The sequence below is a fragment of the Lichenostomus cassidix genome, chromosome 6 (assembly GCF_008360975.1).
Source record: "Lichenostomus cassidix isolate B80296 chromosome 6, HeHo_3.0, whole genome shotgun sequence".
Classification (NCBI taxonomy): Eukaryota; Metazoa; Chordata; class Aves; order Passeriformes; family Meliphagidae; genus Lichenostomus; species Lichenostomus cassidix.
Genome location: NC_139487.1, coordinates 20,649,752 through 20,663,627, shown reverse-complemented (window position 1 = coordinate 20,663,627; position 13,876 = coordinate 20,649,752). Strand labels below are relative to the sequence as shown.

Below are 13,876 nucleotides of genomic sequence, written 5' to 3'. Positions count from 1 at the left end.
AAAACCAAAAATGTTATGAACCTAACTAAATAGGCAGACAAATGCTTATCTGAGAGTAATTATTTGAGTATAATTTCTTTCGTAGAAAAACAAGATTTCTAACGTATTGTAAAGCATATAACTGTTTAAAAATTGCAATTAATGATACGATAATTTAGTGTTAAGGTATAATTGTAACATAGGTGTATTCCTGCAGTGTTAATTTCTTCCCATTTTGTATATTTCCATTCAATAAAGTCTTGAAAGTAATAGCTGAAAAAACTTCACAGTGACTTAAATAGGCAATCCCCAAAGACTTAATAATGTGTTACCATTTTATATTATTTGTGAGATGAGAGAAGGGCAGCTTGTGATAAGCAGCAGTACTTAGCAACTTTTCCCAGCAACTTTAAAAGGTAGTATCTGTCACCATTTTATTAAGATATCTGCATTTCACATGTGACAACTATTAGCAAAATTAATTTGTGGAGCAGTTCCTTTAATTAGACTAACGCTGAATCTTGGACTACCTTGCAATTACCTTTAGATATATTCATAAACTGAGGATGCACTAATCTGAGATCAAATTCCTTCTCAAACCAGTGCAGGGGCCCATACAGACACAGCTGGACACCAGTGAATGACCCAGATGAATTTCCGTAATGCGTATCCGCTAGGGCGAAAAAGCTGACTTTCTGGGCTTTCATCAAGGTGACTAGCTCTGACTTATGAGAAGGAACAGATTTCCATAGGAGAGTTTGGTGGTGTTTAACCAGCAGACTACCTATCTCTTTCCCAGCAACCCTTGCTCTTGCTGCAGGAACACTTCACTGGCTAATGAGGTATCTTCTGAGCCACCACAGCTGACAGCTGGTAAATTAAAATAAACCAGCACCTATGTTCTCTCACTATTTCAGCCTGCAGGTTGCAGCAATTCAGCAGCTGCTACAGAATAAGCTGACCCATTTTGAGATCATAGATGAGAGCTGCTGAGGCCACACAAAAGTTAGCGTTTTTCATCCATCACACCCTCTTTAGTCTCTATTTGTACATGTATTTTAAAAACTTGAACAATTAATAGTAACAATGTTAAACATTTATGTCAACAAGTTTCCTTGTCATTTAATAATCATCTACTGTAAACTATGAAATTAATCTACAGTCATGCAGAATTTATTCCACATAAGATGCATGAAAAAGGCAGAAAATCCTAGCTAATCTTAAAGAGTTCCAGTGAGCTCTCAAAAGTTGTCTTTAAAAAACAGAATCTGTTTATTTTATTTACAAACTAAGAATATGAGATCACTGATTTCAGGCTGTAGTTTTAAAAGGTAACCAACTTAATTGATCCTACAGCTCACTTATACCACTACAATGACAACAAAATAAAGATGCTTAGGGTTTACAAATGCATGTCAACACATTAATGCTACGCATTGACAGAACAACAGTAAATAATTTTCTTGAATTGATTTATTTGTCAGACTGTAACGTTCTGAAGAAACTCAGTATAACTGGGTGTAGTCATTTCACTTTAGTAGGATATCTAAACTTCACTCTGCTTATACAGATGGGTATGTAATATAAAGTATATCTTAATACGTAAATACTATTCAATTCCGCAAAATCTAAAGATGCCTTAGTAAATCAGAGTCATTGTCTCATTAAAAAAAAAAAAGAAAAAAAAACCCGTATAGAAGCAAACAAATTAAATACTTTGTTGAACAATTAAGTAATCGTTCAGTTAGTGCTGATAGTGTGACGTGTGATGCTGGAGGAAGAGTGAAAGATAGATCCTGTGCCTAGTGGGGAAAAGGATGCAGAATCCAGCTATTGCACATAAAGGACCCTTCCTTCACTTACAAGCGAAAAATACCTCCATTTAAAGCAGAACACAAGCAAGGCACTTGAAGTAAATACCTGCCAACTTCCAGTACTTTATGGGTACAGTATAACAAGAAACTAAGCGGAGCTGCTGCATATATTTTTGTCCTTTAACAAATTCAGAGTATACAAGAGCCATATTTTTCCCCTTCAGGTCTTGTGACCATTTTGAATGGAACCCCAGCAACATGAGGTAAATATTCTGGTACATTTTCTACTATAGTTGTTTGAGATGATAACAGGCCAAATCCATCCAAATACTATTTTGCAGCAAGAAAAATAAAACTGTGAAACTCAATGCATATCAACGAGATCAAATTTCACAAAGTTGTGGGGTTTTTTTCCCCAAGACTAGACATATATATCAATAACACGATAACCTACAGGCCAACTTTTATGGGTCAGGGTATAAGTAAACTGCTAATGGAGTAGCCATAGGATAAGACTTCCCTATTGGGAATACGTTGCATTATCCCACATCCTTTCTTTGAACAAAGTAGCACATAATGTTAGGTACTCCAAAAACCACTGAAACACAGTCTGCTGATGTGACTGACAATCCTACATGTTCCTTTGAAATCATGCTCAGGGGCCTAAAAAAGCACTACTGTACCTCCTAAAAAATCTCTCCTTAGACTTTTTAATAGTGTACAGAGCTAAGTAAATTCCTATATTAAATTTCTATTCTGATAAACCACTATTACGTCCATCATATACATAAGAAAGAGAAAGGTATAGTAATTTATTACAAGTCTACAATGCAAGTTAGCAGCAATCAAAAGTAGAAAGTCAGGCATACATTCACTTTGACCAAGCACAAATCATTGAAGGAGAAAAAAGAACAGTTTTAAGCAACAAAACGGTGGATACATCTAATAAATGTGTAAGGAATTTATACGAATATACTTAAACTTTCTGAGGAAAGCACAAGATCTGCAGGAATAGTACATTATAAAACCTGCATAGAGCTTTTAGCTAACAGCAAGATTTTCAGTGTTTGTGTTAAGGGGGGAATAAAAGTATACTTCCAACAGGAAGCATTCCAGAGACGTGCAAGAAACCCCTGTAACTTGGCATTTCAGATTTCCAGGGCAATTAACTCCCCACTGTATCACATCACTTAAGATTAATTAATTGCTAAAGATGTAGTTATGTAACTTATTGAGCTGCGAAGGATAAAACAGCTCCCGAGCTCCCAAGGCTTGAGTGGCACGCCAAATTAATATCAGTGAAGCACAGGGATTTACCCTCTCTTCTGAGATTGCCAAATCAAGCACTCATTCTCCTTCCAGTGTCAACTAATGGGAACAAGTCAAATAAATGTCAGTCAAGCCATCAGCCCACTGCTGCATGGAAAGTTTTACAGGGCAAAAGGTTCTGAGAAAGTCCCACTGTCGTTCTGCATACAAAAATGTTGGAGGGTTCACATCATGACACCCTTGGAACCAGGTCCCCCACCTGGGGCTTACTGATACTTAAAGACGTTTGCTTCTTCAGGAGAAATCCCAGCCTGCACTAATTACGGTATTACCTAGAAACAGCTTTATTTTCATGGTAAGCATAAATTAGGGAACGTGCTAATTAATATCACTCACATATATAGCATGTTTTACAAGTTAAAAAAGGTGTTGGCTCACGAAAGAACACCATCAATAAACAATGAACTTTGCGTCCACTCGTTCAGGTGGACATTAGCTTAGAGACAAGAGTTCAAATTCCAGTGTTGCTTTTGAAAAATCTGAAAAAAAATTTTACAGCTCCAAAGCATGGTGTTAACATAGCTAAAGAGGCATATAAGCTGAGTCAAGCAGCAGGCAGCTGAATTGCACACTGAGGAGAACCAACCGCTACCATTTATGTAGTGCTTTCTGATTCCATGTGGGTGACTGATGTTTGATTACTCCAGAATATGGAAACAGTTTCTAATCATTTAAATAAATTACAATTTTGGAAGTATAGAGGCTGCATATGTACTCTGAAGCTCACTCAAACATACTGAAGAAGAGAGAGTTTCAAAGTTCTATCTGAATAGATTTAGCAGGAATGTGATGGTACAACTCTTTTTGCTGTTTTACTGAAATGATTTTGGATTTGATATATTTTAAAGACAGCCTTCCTACAATCATACTGATGTTGCCAGCCAGGGACAAGACCTGAAAAAACAAGTGGATATGATTTTGGGGCATCAAACAGACAAGTCCATGGGACCAGCAGGTAACCACTCAATTCCATGCCAAAGTGATGCACATAAGGACATTCGTCTTGCAATGCTTAACAGTTACCATCTGTCTCATAACAAAGTCTGTTGTCAAACTGACAATGGTGTAACTGAAACTGCCTCATATTCGAGAGGACCAATTCAGGGACCTGGCATTGCAGAATCTGGAAAACTGCTCTTTGGACCTTCATTTTCTGACCATTCTGATATTTGTTGAAATTATATTCCCAGGTCTGTGAATATACACAAAGTTGTACATAGCTACTCCCAGTGTAGAGAAAAAAGCCTCACCATGAGTAACCTCAAAAAGTCAGGTCCTCCAGTGCACTGCTACATCTTTCATCATCTGACCCATAACCACAGAAACAATGGATGGGCTTCCTTCACAAGCACAAATAGAGCTTGAGAAGTTCCCAGCTTTGTAATCTGGGGGGAAATTTGCCTACATTTTTGCAGTTTCCCATTAGGATAAAAAGGTTTTGTTGCTTGTTTTGAACTGTCCAAGTAGCTCAGAGTAAGGCTTTGAAAATCATCTTAGCTACAGCTGAGTATAAAGTCTGGCAATTTTCAAAAAATCTAGGCAGCTCTCAAATGTTACAAAATTTCTCTGGCATCTGTACTGATCAGTTTAGGCATTATACCAGATTCCCAAGCTGCATGTTATAATTCTGATGAGGAAAGGCTGTCTGCTCTGTAAGAAGCAGGGGCACATCACTGTGGTGTTTGACACAGACTGATTTGGAAACACACATGAATGACAGAATGCACTTGAGAGAATAAGAACTGAGGAAACTGATGTCACTGGCATGTGGTACTGTCCACTGTGACACTATCAACAGATCATCTTTGCCACCAAAGGAATAGCCACTGCTGTATTTCAGAAAGACAAACCTAAAGGACTGTTTTTGCAAGCTCTGAGGCATGTTTTGTTACTCCTTCAGCAAGTACATGTCTCATTGATTAGGACTGGTCACACAGAGAACAGAGGACAGCTGTTTTAAGAGGTCCACTTAACTGGATAGCAGCATTTTAATTTTAGGAAGGTATAAATACGAAAAATTTGGCTGTCAGACCCAGCTTTTTGTCTGGCTTATCTTCTTTTACACTGAACAGGCTTGAGAAGCAGGTATGTGCACTTGCAGGACAGAACATGGTGCTGACAGAAGACCACACTGTGGAATGCTACACCAGCATGGCAGAAACATGCGAGAGCTGGCATAGAAAAAACCACACCCCTCAGGATTGTTTTCTGGAGAGAGGGTAAGGCTAATACCCCTAAGTTTATTAAACCATACCAAACAGAAAATGGGTTAGAGATCTTTTTTGTACATTTTCTTGGAAGCTGGATTAAACTAGTGAAAATATTGGAAACACATGTTTGCTGGGGCCACCAAGCTCATCTGAGCAGAGCTCTGTAAGGAATGAAAATGAAGCTGCTTAAGGAATATCAAGCGTAAGGCCAAAACTAACTCTGAGGAATTTAACATTCTGGTCCAAATGGTTCAGAAAGCACAAAACCTACCTCTCTTAGCAAAAACAAATGACCTATTTCCTTTTGGTCGACAGAAAGATACAGAGCTAAATGTTCTCTGCTTCGCTAAGTAGGAGGAAAAAGTTGTTTAGGGGACTCACTTGCACTTTTTTGGAGTGCTAGTCCACAAACAGTTTTTGGAGAAAGCTATTTGTTGCATAAGTAATTTTAAGCACAACCTAAGCAGAAGAGAGAACATATCTAGTTGATGGAATGATTGATTCCACAAAAAAAAATTGACAGTTTCTGCAAAGTTGCCTCAACATGAAAAAATTGAGAGTATGCCTGGGGTGACCTCCCTGATAGCCTTTCCTTTATCTCCGTCCCAGTTACGCATATTCAATACATTCTGAGGCACGCTCCTGAGCCAAGTCTTGCTTCCTGCTATGCCTCAGTCTAATCTATAGCACAGAAATTAACCCAGAAATTTTCACAAGTGAGGAAAAGATTAAATTCATTAGATATATGTCCATTTATACATAGATGATAAGAAAGTTAGGAGGAAATTGCTATATGACTGATGGACTCTTGTTTTACGGATTTTGTAGGTTACATACAGTAAGTACTGTTTAGCCAAGGGTAATTCTTGACAAATACATAGAAACCTAATTTTAAAATGGAATGGAATCAGTTGCAATAAAGCTAGTTATATATTTACAAGATTACAGCTCATATTATTTATAAAATGCAGTTCTGCCTGTAAATATTCTACATAGATAAATTTTTAATTTTACATATTATTTTTGGATTAAGCATGACATGACCCAGCAGACCCACATGTTTAGTATAAATCCAAGGTTTGGCTAACAAGTAGCAAAAATTTTTAGAACTCCTAAGCCTTCAGCACATACAGTTTTTTTATAAACAAGCATGAATAATTTTTCAAAACTAAATTCTCAAACTTATGAGTTCATTAGAATGCTAAAAAGCACAAATGCTTTAGATTAACAGAACAAGTTAATCATAATGAAAGAATAACAATTGGGATTAATTTACAAGCCCGTAAAACAGAGGCTGATCCTGAAAAAGTGCCCTACTTCCCTGACATACAGATGATGGTGGAATTCAAAAGTTGAACATAATTTAGCACATTATTCTCTCTTAATGTTAGCCCTCATTTAAAAGTCATTCCAATCAACACTTTATTAAGAGTAAATAAACATGTACTCTAATTCAAAGCCAAACTTCTTCAAAGTATCTAATGACAGGATGTAGGCTTTGCCCAAAAATGTTGCACAGCCCCAAAATTGAAAGGTTACAATTAGATGGCAAAAAGTAGAGCAGAACGAAAAAGGGAGTTATTACAATTTTCTAAGGTGTGATTATAAAAACGTTATTGTGAATTCCCAAGAGTATCTATATGAAAACTTTCCAAACATTCTAACTTACATTTTCCCTTTACCTGCCAGTCCTACCAATTGAACTTGAAATGTGTCAAGCTACATTCTTCCAAGCTCACATGGCATCAGTAGTAATAAAACTTGTGTAATGAGAATTTCGCAATTCTTCTGAGGATGAATAAACAACAGAATACAGGACTCTCTAGGTGCTAAGTTAGGTCCACAGCAATACCAGAATTGCTAGAATAAAAATAAACTATTAAGAAATAGAACAAAAATCAAGAGCATCCATCCTGAGGATGAAGATTGGGCACTCTTTATAAGTACTTCCAGAAAAACAAGAATAAAAAAGTGCTGTTTGTTTCCACAGTTGTGTAGTTTAGAATCTAAGCTATAAACTTCTATGAAGTTAGACTTGAAATCCAGCATTTGTGTCAGAAAGATAAAACTTCAAAGACTACTTGCAGTTCTAACCTCAGCACTCCAAAAGCAAAAGAAATGCTGATAAAAATCATGCAAATACAGCCTGGTCAGCAATACTTGCCCTCTCTGCACATGTAAGCTATTTGCTATAGATACGTTAAAGTCATGAGCCCTATTAAAAGACCCAGAATTTTTTTTCCTTCCAAATCAATGTCTGTTGTTAGACAGGCACAGTCTTAACTAAAATTACAGAAGGAAGCTGAGTAGTTGTAAAATACTGTCTCCACGAATCTGAATTTAGTTTGTTGGCAGAATCCTAAAACAATACATTATTTATGAACTGCATGCAGTTACATGTATGCATATTTTATAGATTTAATATAATGGATCCAATCATTTGGAGAGATTGCAAAAGCTCAGATTAAAGCAAGATGTCACATATCATATTAGATATAAAGCCAAAATTTAATGAGACAAGTAAAGGTCAGAGAAGCACACTGCAGTTTCAATTTGATACCCCTACGCTGCTTGTCCTTAAGCATGCATCACAACTTCAAACATACAGCAAAACTAAAAGTTAGTATAAAAGGATTATTCTAATGCCAAGCAAACAGGAAAGTTAAACTTTGGTTTCTATTCCAGAAACTAAAAGATTGCAATTCAGCCATCCTCTCTGGTCCTCATTATCTGAAGTATTATCAAGGAATTTTTAGTGACTGATGCCCAATTAATTGAAACTTGATTCACCAAAATTATCAACACTTCCTATTGGTGGGTTAAGGAAGAAAAAAATACCAACAACTGTTGGGATTATAGTAATGTCTAATAATAATATAGCACCTCTAGGAGCGCATTACCTGCATTTTTACTGATTATCTGGATTCCATCTGTTTTCTGAATGGTACTGTAGCCAGGAAAGCCCTTTGTTATTCCTTTTACTCTCTTCCCATTCGTTGCATTCTGTCTCTATTTTTCCACTCAGTACTAAAGTCTCAAACAAAATGACACTTATTTTAATAAGGCTTTTTCTTAAGGCCTTAGAAGTACTCAATCTGTTCTAGTTAGCCATCTTTTCTTTTGCAGGTGACCAAACTTACAGCCAAGAAAGATCAGAGTGGACAAGGAAAACAGATTGATAAGGAAGAAACAAGGATGGGACAGTGACCGATGCAGAATCAGAGCAACATTAGGATTTTTACACTGGTTTTCTCTTTCCATATTACTTATCAACTTTTTTCTCAGTTTTGTAGTTTCTCTCACATTCTGTCTCCACTTTCTTCAGTTCTTTCTGTCACCATTACTCTCCTAACATGAATTAGTATTTCCAAGGCATAATTTGCTGTTAATTTAATCTCATTAAGGAATGACTAAACTGTTGTCTCATTTATTTTATCTTTTCCATTTTTATGCCTGCTACTGTCATTTCTGGAATATATCAATCACTTCCTCCCCCACTCCCTTTCATATCATGAGTCGAGCCATGATAATAATAATTTCCTAACTCCTTCCAGGATCAGTTCAAACAACTTCAATATCTCTGTAAACCTGGCCATAAAGAGCTTTAGTACTGCCCTTCAATACTTTTACATTGTTCTTGGTACTCCCTTTCACCATTTGCAGGTATTTTTAAGAAATATTATTGTATTTACAGAAATGCTTATAGAACACACTTTTGAAGAGTGTGTTATTTCTACCCCTTTATCTTTTATCTTCTATCCTCTCAATGTTTACTCCAACATTCTTCTGTATTTCTTTTGCAAGAGAATAATTTTCCCTTTGCTCTTTCCTTTCCTTTCACAGAGCTTTCCCTCTAATGGATGATTTGACTCTGCTTCCACATTTCATTTTGTGGAAATATGTCTTCTCCATTGTACATTAGAAGCATTTCTACAAAAAAAAAAAAACTTTTCTGTTGTCCTTCATATGTCCAGACGTTTCTTTTTCTGACCCTGCTGAGATAGCCTGTCAACATGATGTCTGCTTTGGGCAGCCCACATGGCCAACATTCAGCTTTCCAAATTTCCCAGTGCTCTCCAACTATTGTTCAGTCCTGTAGTGTGCCACACACTCTCCTGCTTTGCTGCAAGAAAACATTGAAAAAATACCAAGATTCCCTTTCATACCTTACCAGCCAAATTCCTCCTTCACGGCTGCACTTCACATCTTTTCTTTCTGTTAACATGCTAGAAAAAAAATAAAATCTAATTCTGCTTTTCACAGCTTAACCACAATTCTGCTTAATTCTTTGTAAACTTCTAAAATCTTCACTTCCTTTTTTGTTGATGCTGCTTTAAATTCTAGTTCCAAACCCCATGATTTAAGCTTCATTTTTTTCCCCAGTTTTCCTCATCATTCAGAACTTCTTCCTTGTGCCTCTTTCTGTGATTACCATCTCAAATTTTTCACATACGACAAATACAGTATTTCTAAGTCTTTTTTCTTAAAGAAACTGGCTTCTCCTGTTCAGATACAGAGAGTAGTATTTCCTGAGTAGATGACACTACCTTTACAGGTACAAAGGAAATATTTAAAATATATGAGCACATGTAACAGAAGAAATTATCACCATATACCATGTAAGCAAGCCTGTGACAGGTTCATTTTTCCTTTTTAAACACATTACATACTCTAATGTCTCTCCACCCATTTTGCATTTGGGTATTTTTATTTAAACATAGTGTTGCTTTTCTGACCTCTAAAGAGGACAACTATCTGAAACAAAGAATTCCATAACCTTTCAAGCTGCTTCCTAAGTTCTTCCTTTTTTTAACCAAATCTTTTTTTTTAGTTGCACTTTCCCTATTACACTCCTTAATAACTTACTCTACCCATTCAGAACTCAACTTTAAAAAAAAACCAATTTGCCAGACTTCAGAGGCCATTTGTTCATTTCCAACCATTTTACTCAGACAGTTGTATTTCTTTGTAATCAGGCTTCCAAGGATGCCTTTGTTTAACATGTCGTTATTTCTCATTAACTTTTAAACTGTTGGAGTGAACTTTTAGGTTTTATCTCCCATTTTATAGCATACTTTTTCAAACTTTTCCCATCAATGTTGAGAAATTAGTAAGAGCTGTATTCTTAGGATTTCTTCCGCACATCTTCTCACAGAGAATCAACATTGAATCTTGACTGTGGCTATCTCAGCACTCTGAACTTCTTTATTGGTCCTTCTCAGTTACCAGACAAACTTCCTGAATTAGTATTTACTTTCTCCTGTTACTTTCAACAATTACCATATATTTAAGTTGCTCTCCCTAAGATTACTTAGACACTCTTTCTCTCCGATAAGCTGATGAATATTGCTGCAAAAACTCTTCCAGAATTTCTAATTTAATTTATGGTTTACATTTCAACTACATTTTTCTATCCTAGCTTTTTTTTTCTTCTGCTAAAGCTTACAGAATAACAGCTTCTTTCAAGATTTCCAGAATTCACTTTTTTCCTCTCTCTCACTCTCCCATCTCTCTTGCTAAAGTCTCTTAGTGATGTGATGTTATTCATGCACAACTGTTTAAGTTTCAATCTTATACGAAACAGAAACTAGGAGATGACAAACCTTCTGGAGACAAATACAATTCCAGATGGCAACTGGAGCTGAATGAGGCTCCCAGCTCTGAGCCAAAATAAAGAAAAAGTTCACTGACAAAACCTAATCAGTGTAAGAAAGGATCATTGACACAGAAATACCTACATCTCACTGATTTAAATGCCACCTATTTCCTTGAGTTTATATGGGTACTGTGTACTATTGAACAATACCTGGACTGATAGGTTGAGACAGTTAAAGAATGAAACATAGTTTACTAATAAATTAGCTGATGCCACAGAGGTAACTCCAAGGACAGATGGAAATAAAATTCTGGGCTCTTCAAACACTTCAGAGAGTCTACCATGCCTTTAGATCTCCCCAGTCTAAATGTGCAATGGAAGCAGAATTTCATGTCTCTGAACTAATAAAGGGTTGCAGAACTCCCTCCAAAAGGTTCACCTCTAATCAGCTGTCATGAAAGAGGCACCACCTTTACACCATCCCCATACCTCAAGCAACACTGATAATTTGACAGAGAATGATTCCAATAACTTGAGCTCCCTTGATGAGATTTTTCAAAAGTATCAGAAGCAAAAAAACTGGCTTGACCACATGGTTGAAAAAAAAGCTCAGAAAGCTGACTACATTTTAAAAACATAACCATTTCAGAATGACAATGCTATATACATTAAAATACATGCAACTTTTTTTTTAAAATCCAAAATATTTTCAAGACTTTGGAGTTTCAGAAAATGAAAACCTTAGTAAAGAAGCAACAACTATTTTGTAGAAAGGAGGAGCAGTTACTACAATTATTTTTTCCCCTTTTATTGGTGGGGGCAAGCTTCATTAGATTATAATTTTATTCCTTCCAAATGTGCATTTAATGCTCTCTGCCACTAAGTTTTAATTATATAGGGACCCTTGAAGTTAATAAGCCAGGATCATTACCAAGAAGGTTCTAAGTACTATCTGTGTATTTTTAATAAATTTTTACATCTCTCATAATATAAAAATATGCACACAGGTATATGCTTGAAAGTATTGTGACAAAAGGCATACTTTAGTCATAGAAAACCTAATATACCTGAAACCAAATTCATCATTACTGTTATTCATCATACCCATAGCCAGAAACATTTTCTTTGTATAAAAGAAAGTTTTACATTTCAGTCTTTTATTGACAAACTTTGAAGTTCTTATAGGATAAATGTGGTTAGAATCACAGAACAATGCAGGCTGGACAGGACCTCTGCAGGTCTCCAGTCCCACCCACCAGCCAAAGCAGGGACAGCCCCAAATTCAGATCTGGCTGACCAAAGGACTCATCCTGGTATGTTATGAAAATAGCCAAGCACAAAGGTCCAACAACTTCCCTGTTTAATCACTGTCACTGTGACTTTTCTCACTGTAAGATTTCTAACTGCAGCTAGAAACATTGTCCTTGCCTCTAACCTTTTCAGCAGGTACTTTTGACCAAAGCTTTTCACTCCTAGTACACTGTAGCTGCAGCTATAGCCTTAGCAGAGCAGGTGTGAAAATCCTAAAGAGCACAGCTTCAAAACAAGTCATTTACAACACTATCTGCATAGTCTGAGCAACAGAATCACAAGTAGCCCCTCTGCAGTGCTCATGACAAAACAGACAATACAGAGCAGATTCAAACACAACACTTGAAATTATCAATAATTCCTTGCTAAGGAAGAACAAACCTGGGCCACTTTAACGGAATTTTGAGTGGAACCACCAGCGTGATATTCTACTTTGAACTTTTTCACAAGTTCTTCGAATCTGTTAAGAAAAAGTAGAGAAGAAGTTAAACTCTGCAATTTTTTTTCCAAAACAAGTAATGAAGATTAGAAGTAGATGACATCACATTATTTGAAAACAAGTAATTCACATATATTGACTGTTACACATGATGCAAGCTGGAAACATCAATTCAGAGTTTGTCCAAATCACAATACAAAGTATGACATTAAATTGAATTCTTCACCTTAAAGTTGCATGTGGAATAAACAATGAGGGGCAAAAAAAATTATATGGAACATAAGCTCGACTGCAATGAATTGTTATACTAGTAAAATATATGCTTGAAGAAGAATTACATAAATGAGGATATTCAGATCCTTATTCCACCTCATTAGATTTTACATTCTGTTTCTATCTTAAGTGAGAAGATTGAGGAGATCTGTGCCTAGCTCAAAATTAACCCAAACAACAGTAATATATTTTAAGAGTAAATTATTTTAAGTAATATATTTAACTTGTGTATTTTGATAGGTGAAGAACTTTGATGAACAAATCTAGTGGCATGTCAGAAAATCTGATAACAGAAAAGATGTCTCCAGTAGACCTTTCAAATCCTTCAAGCTATACTACTATGAAAATATAGAATTCTCTGTTAATATTCAGTAGCATATTAGGTTTGAATATAAAACAAATATTTAAACTTTTAACAGAAATATTTACCCTCATATTTCAGATCAAACTTTCTGATTAAGACCCACTGTCTGTAAGGCACTGTTCATTGTCTAGGATATATGTTACATCTCTGATCAGAGGATACAACAACTTAAGAATCAGTCTCCTCTCTGGTCACAGGCAACAGAAAAGGGAAATGGAATGAGTGAGTTAAGGGAACTGGAATGAGGGAGTTATGGAGACTGCAGGGACCCTATGCACAAATACCAAATCAGGCCTTTAAATTCCAAGCACACTTCAAAATAAGTGGATTAAACAGCAGGATTAACAACCTAAGAAGATGTTAGACTCAAAAGTGAGTACTCCTGCAGGCAAGTTGTAATGTTTACTGTAAAATTTATTTGCACATTTGAGGTTCAAAAATACCTCAATGACCGTAATTAATAGCAGATATTTGCCTTTAATGTATATTAACATTACCTTTCAACAAATGAAGCTTGCCCAGTAAGATGTATTCCAATCTATTTTATTGTGTTTACCTCTG

At 36.0% G+C, this 13,876-nt stretch overlaps 1 protein-coding gene across 2 annotated transcripts in view; it reads right to left on the bottom strand.

The window, feature by feature from the left end:
• The window catches only part of ADK (adenosine kinase), a 274,728-nt gene that overhangs the window by 190,581 nt on the left and 70,271 nt on the right, over nt 1-13,876 (bottom strand). For both annotated transcript variants that reach the window (XM_085065580.1, XM_085065581.1), the window contains exon 4: nt 12,621-12,699. In XM_085065580.1, the coding sequence (XP_084921706.1) occupies nt 12,621-12,699 (79 nt within the window). The remainder of the gene's footprint in view (nt 1-12,620; nt 12,700-13,876) is intronic.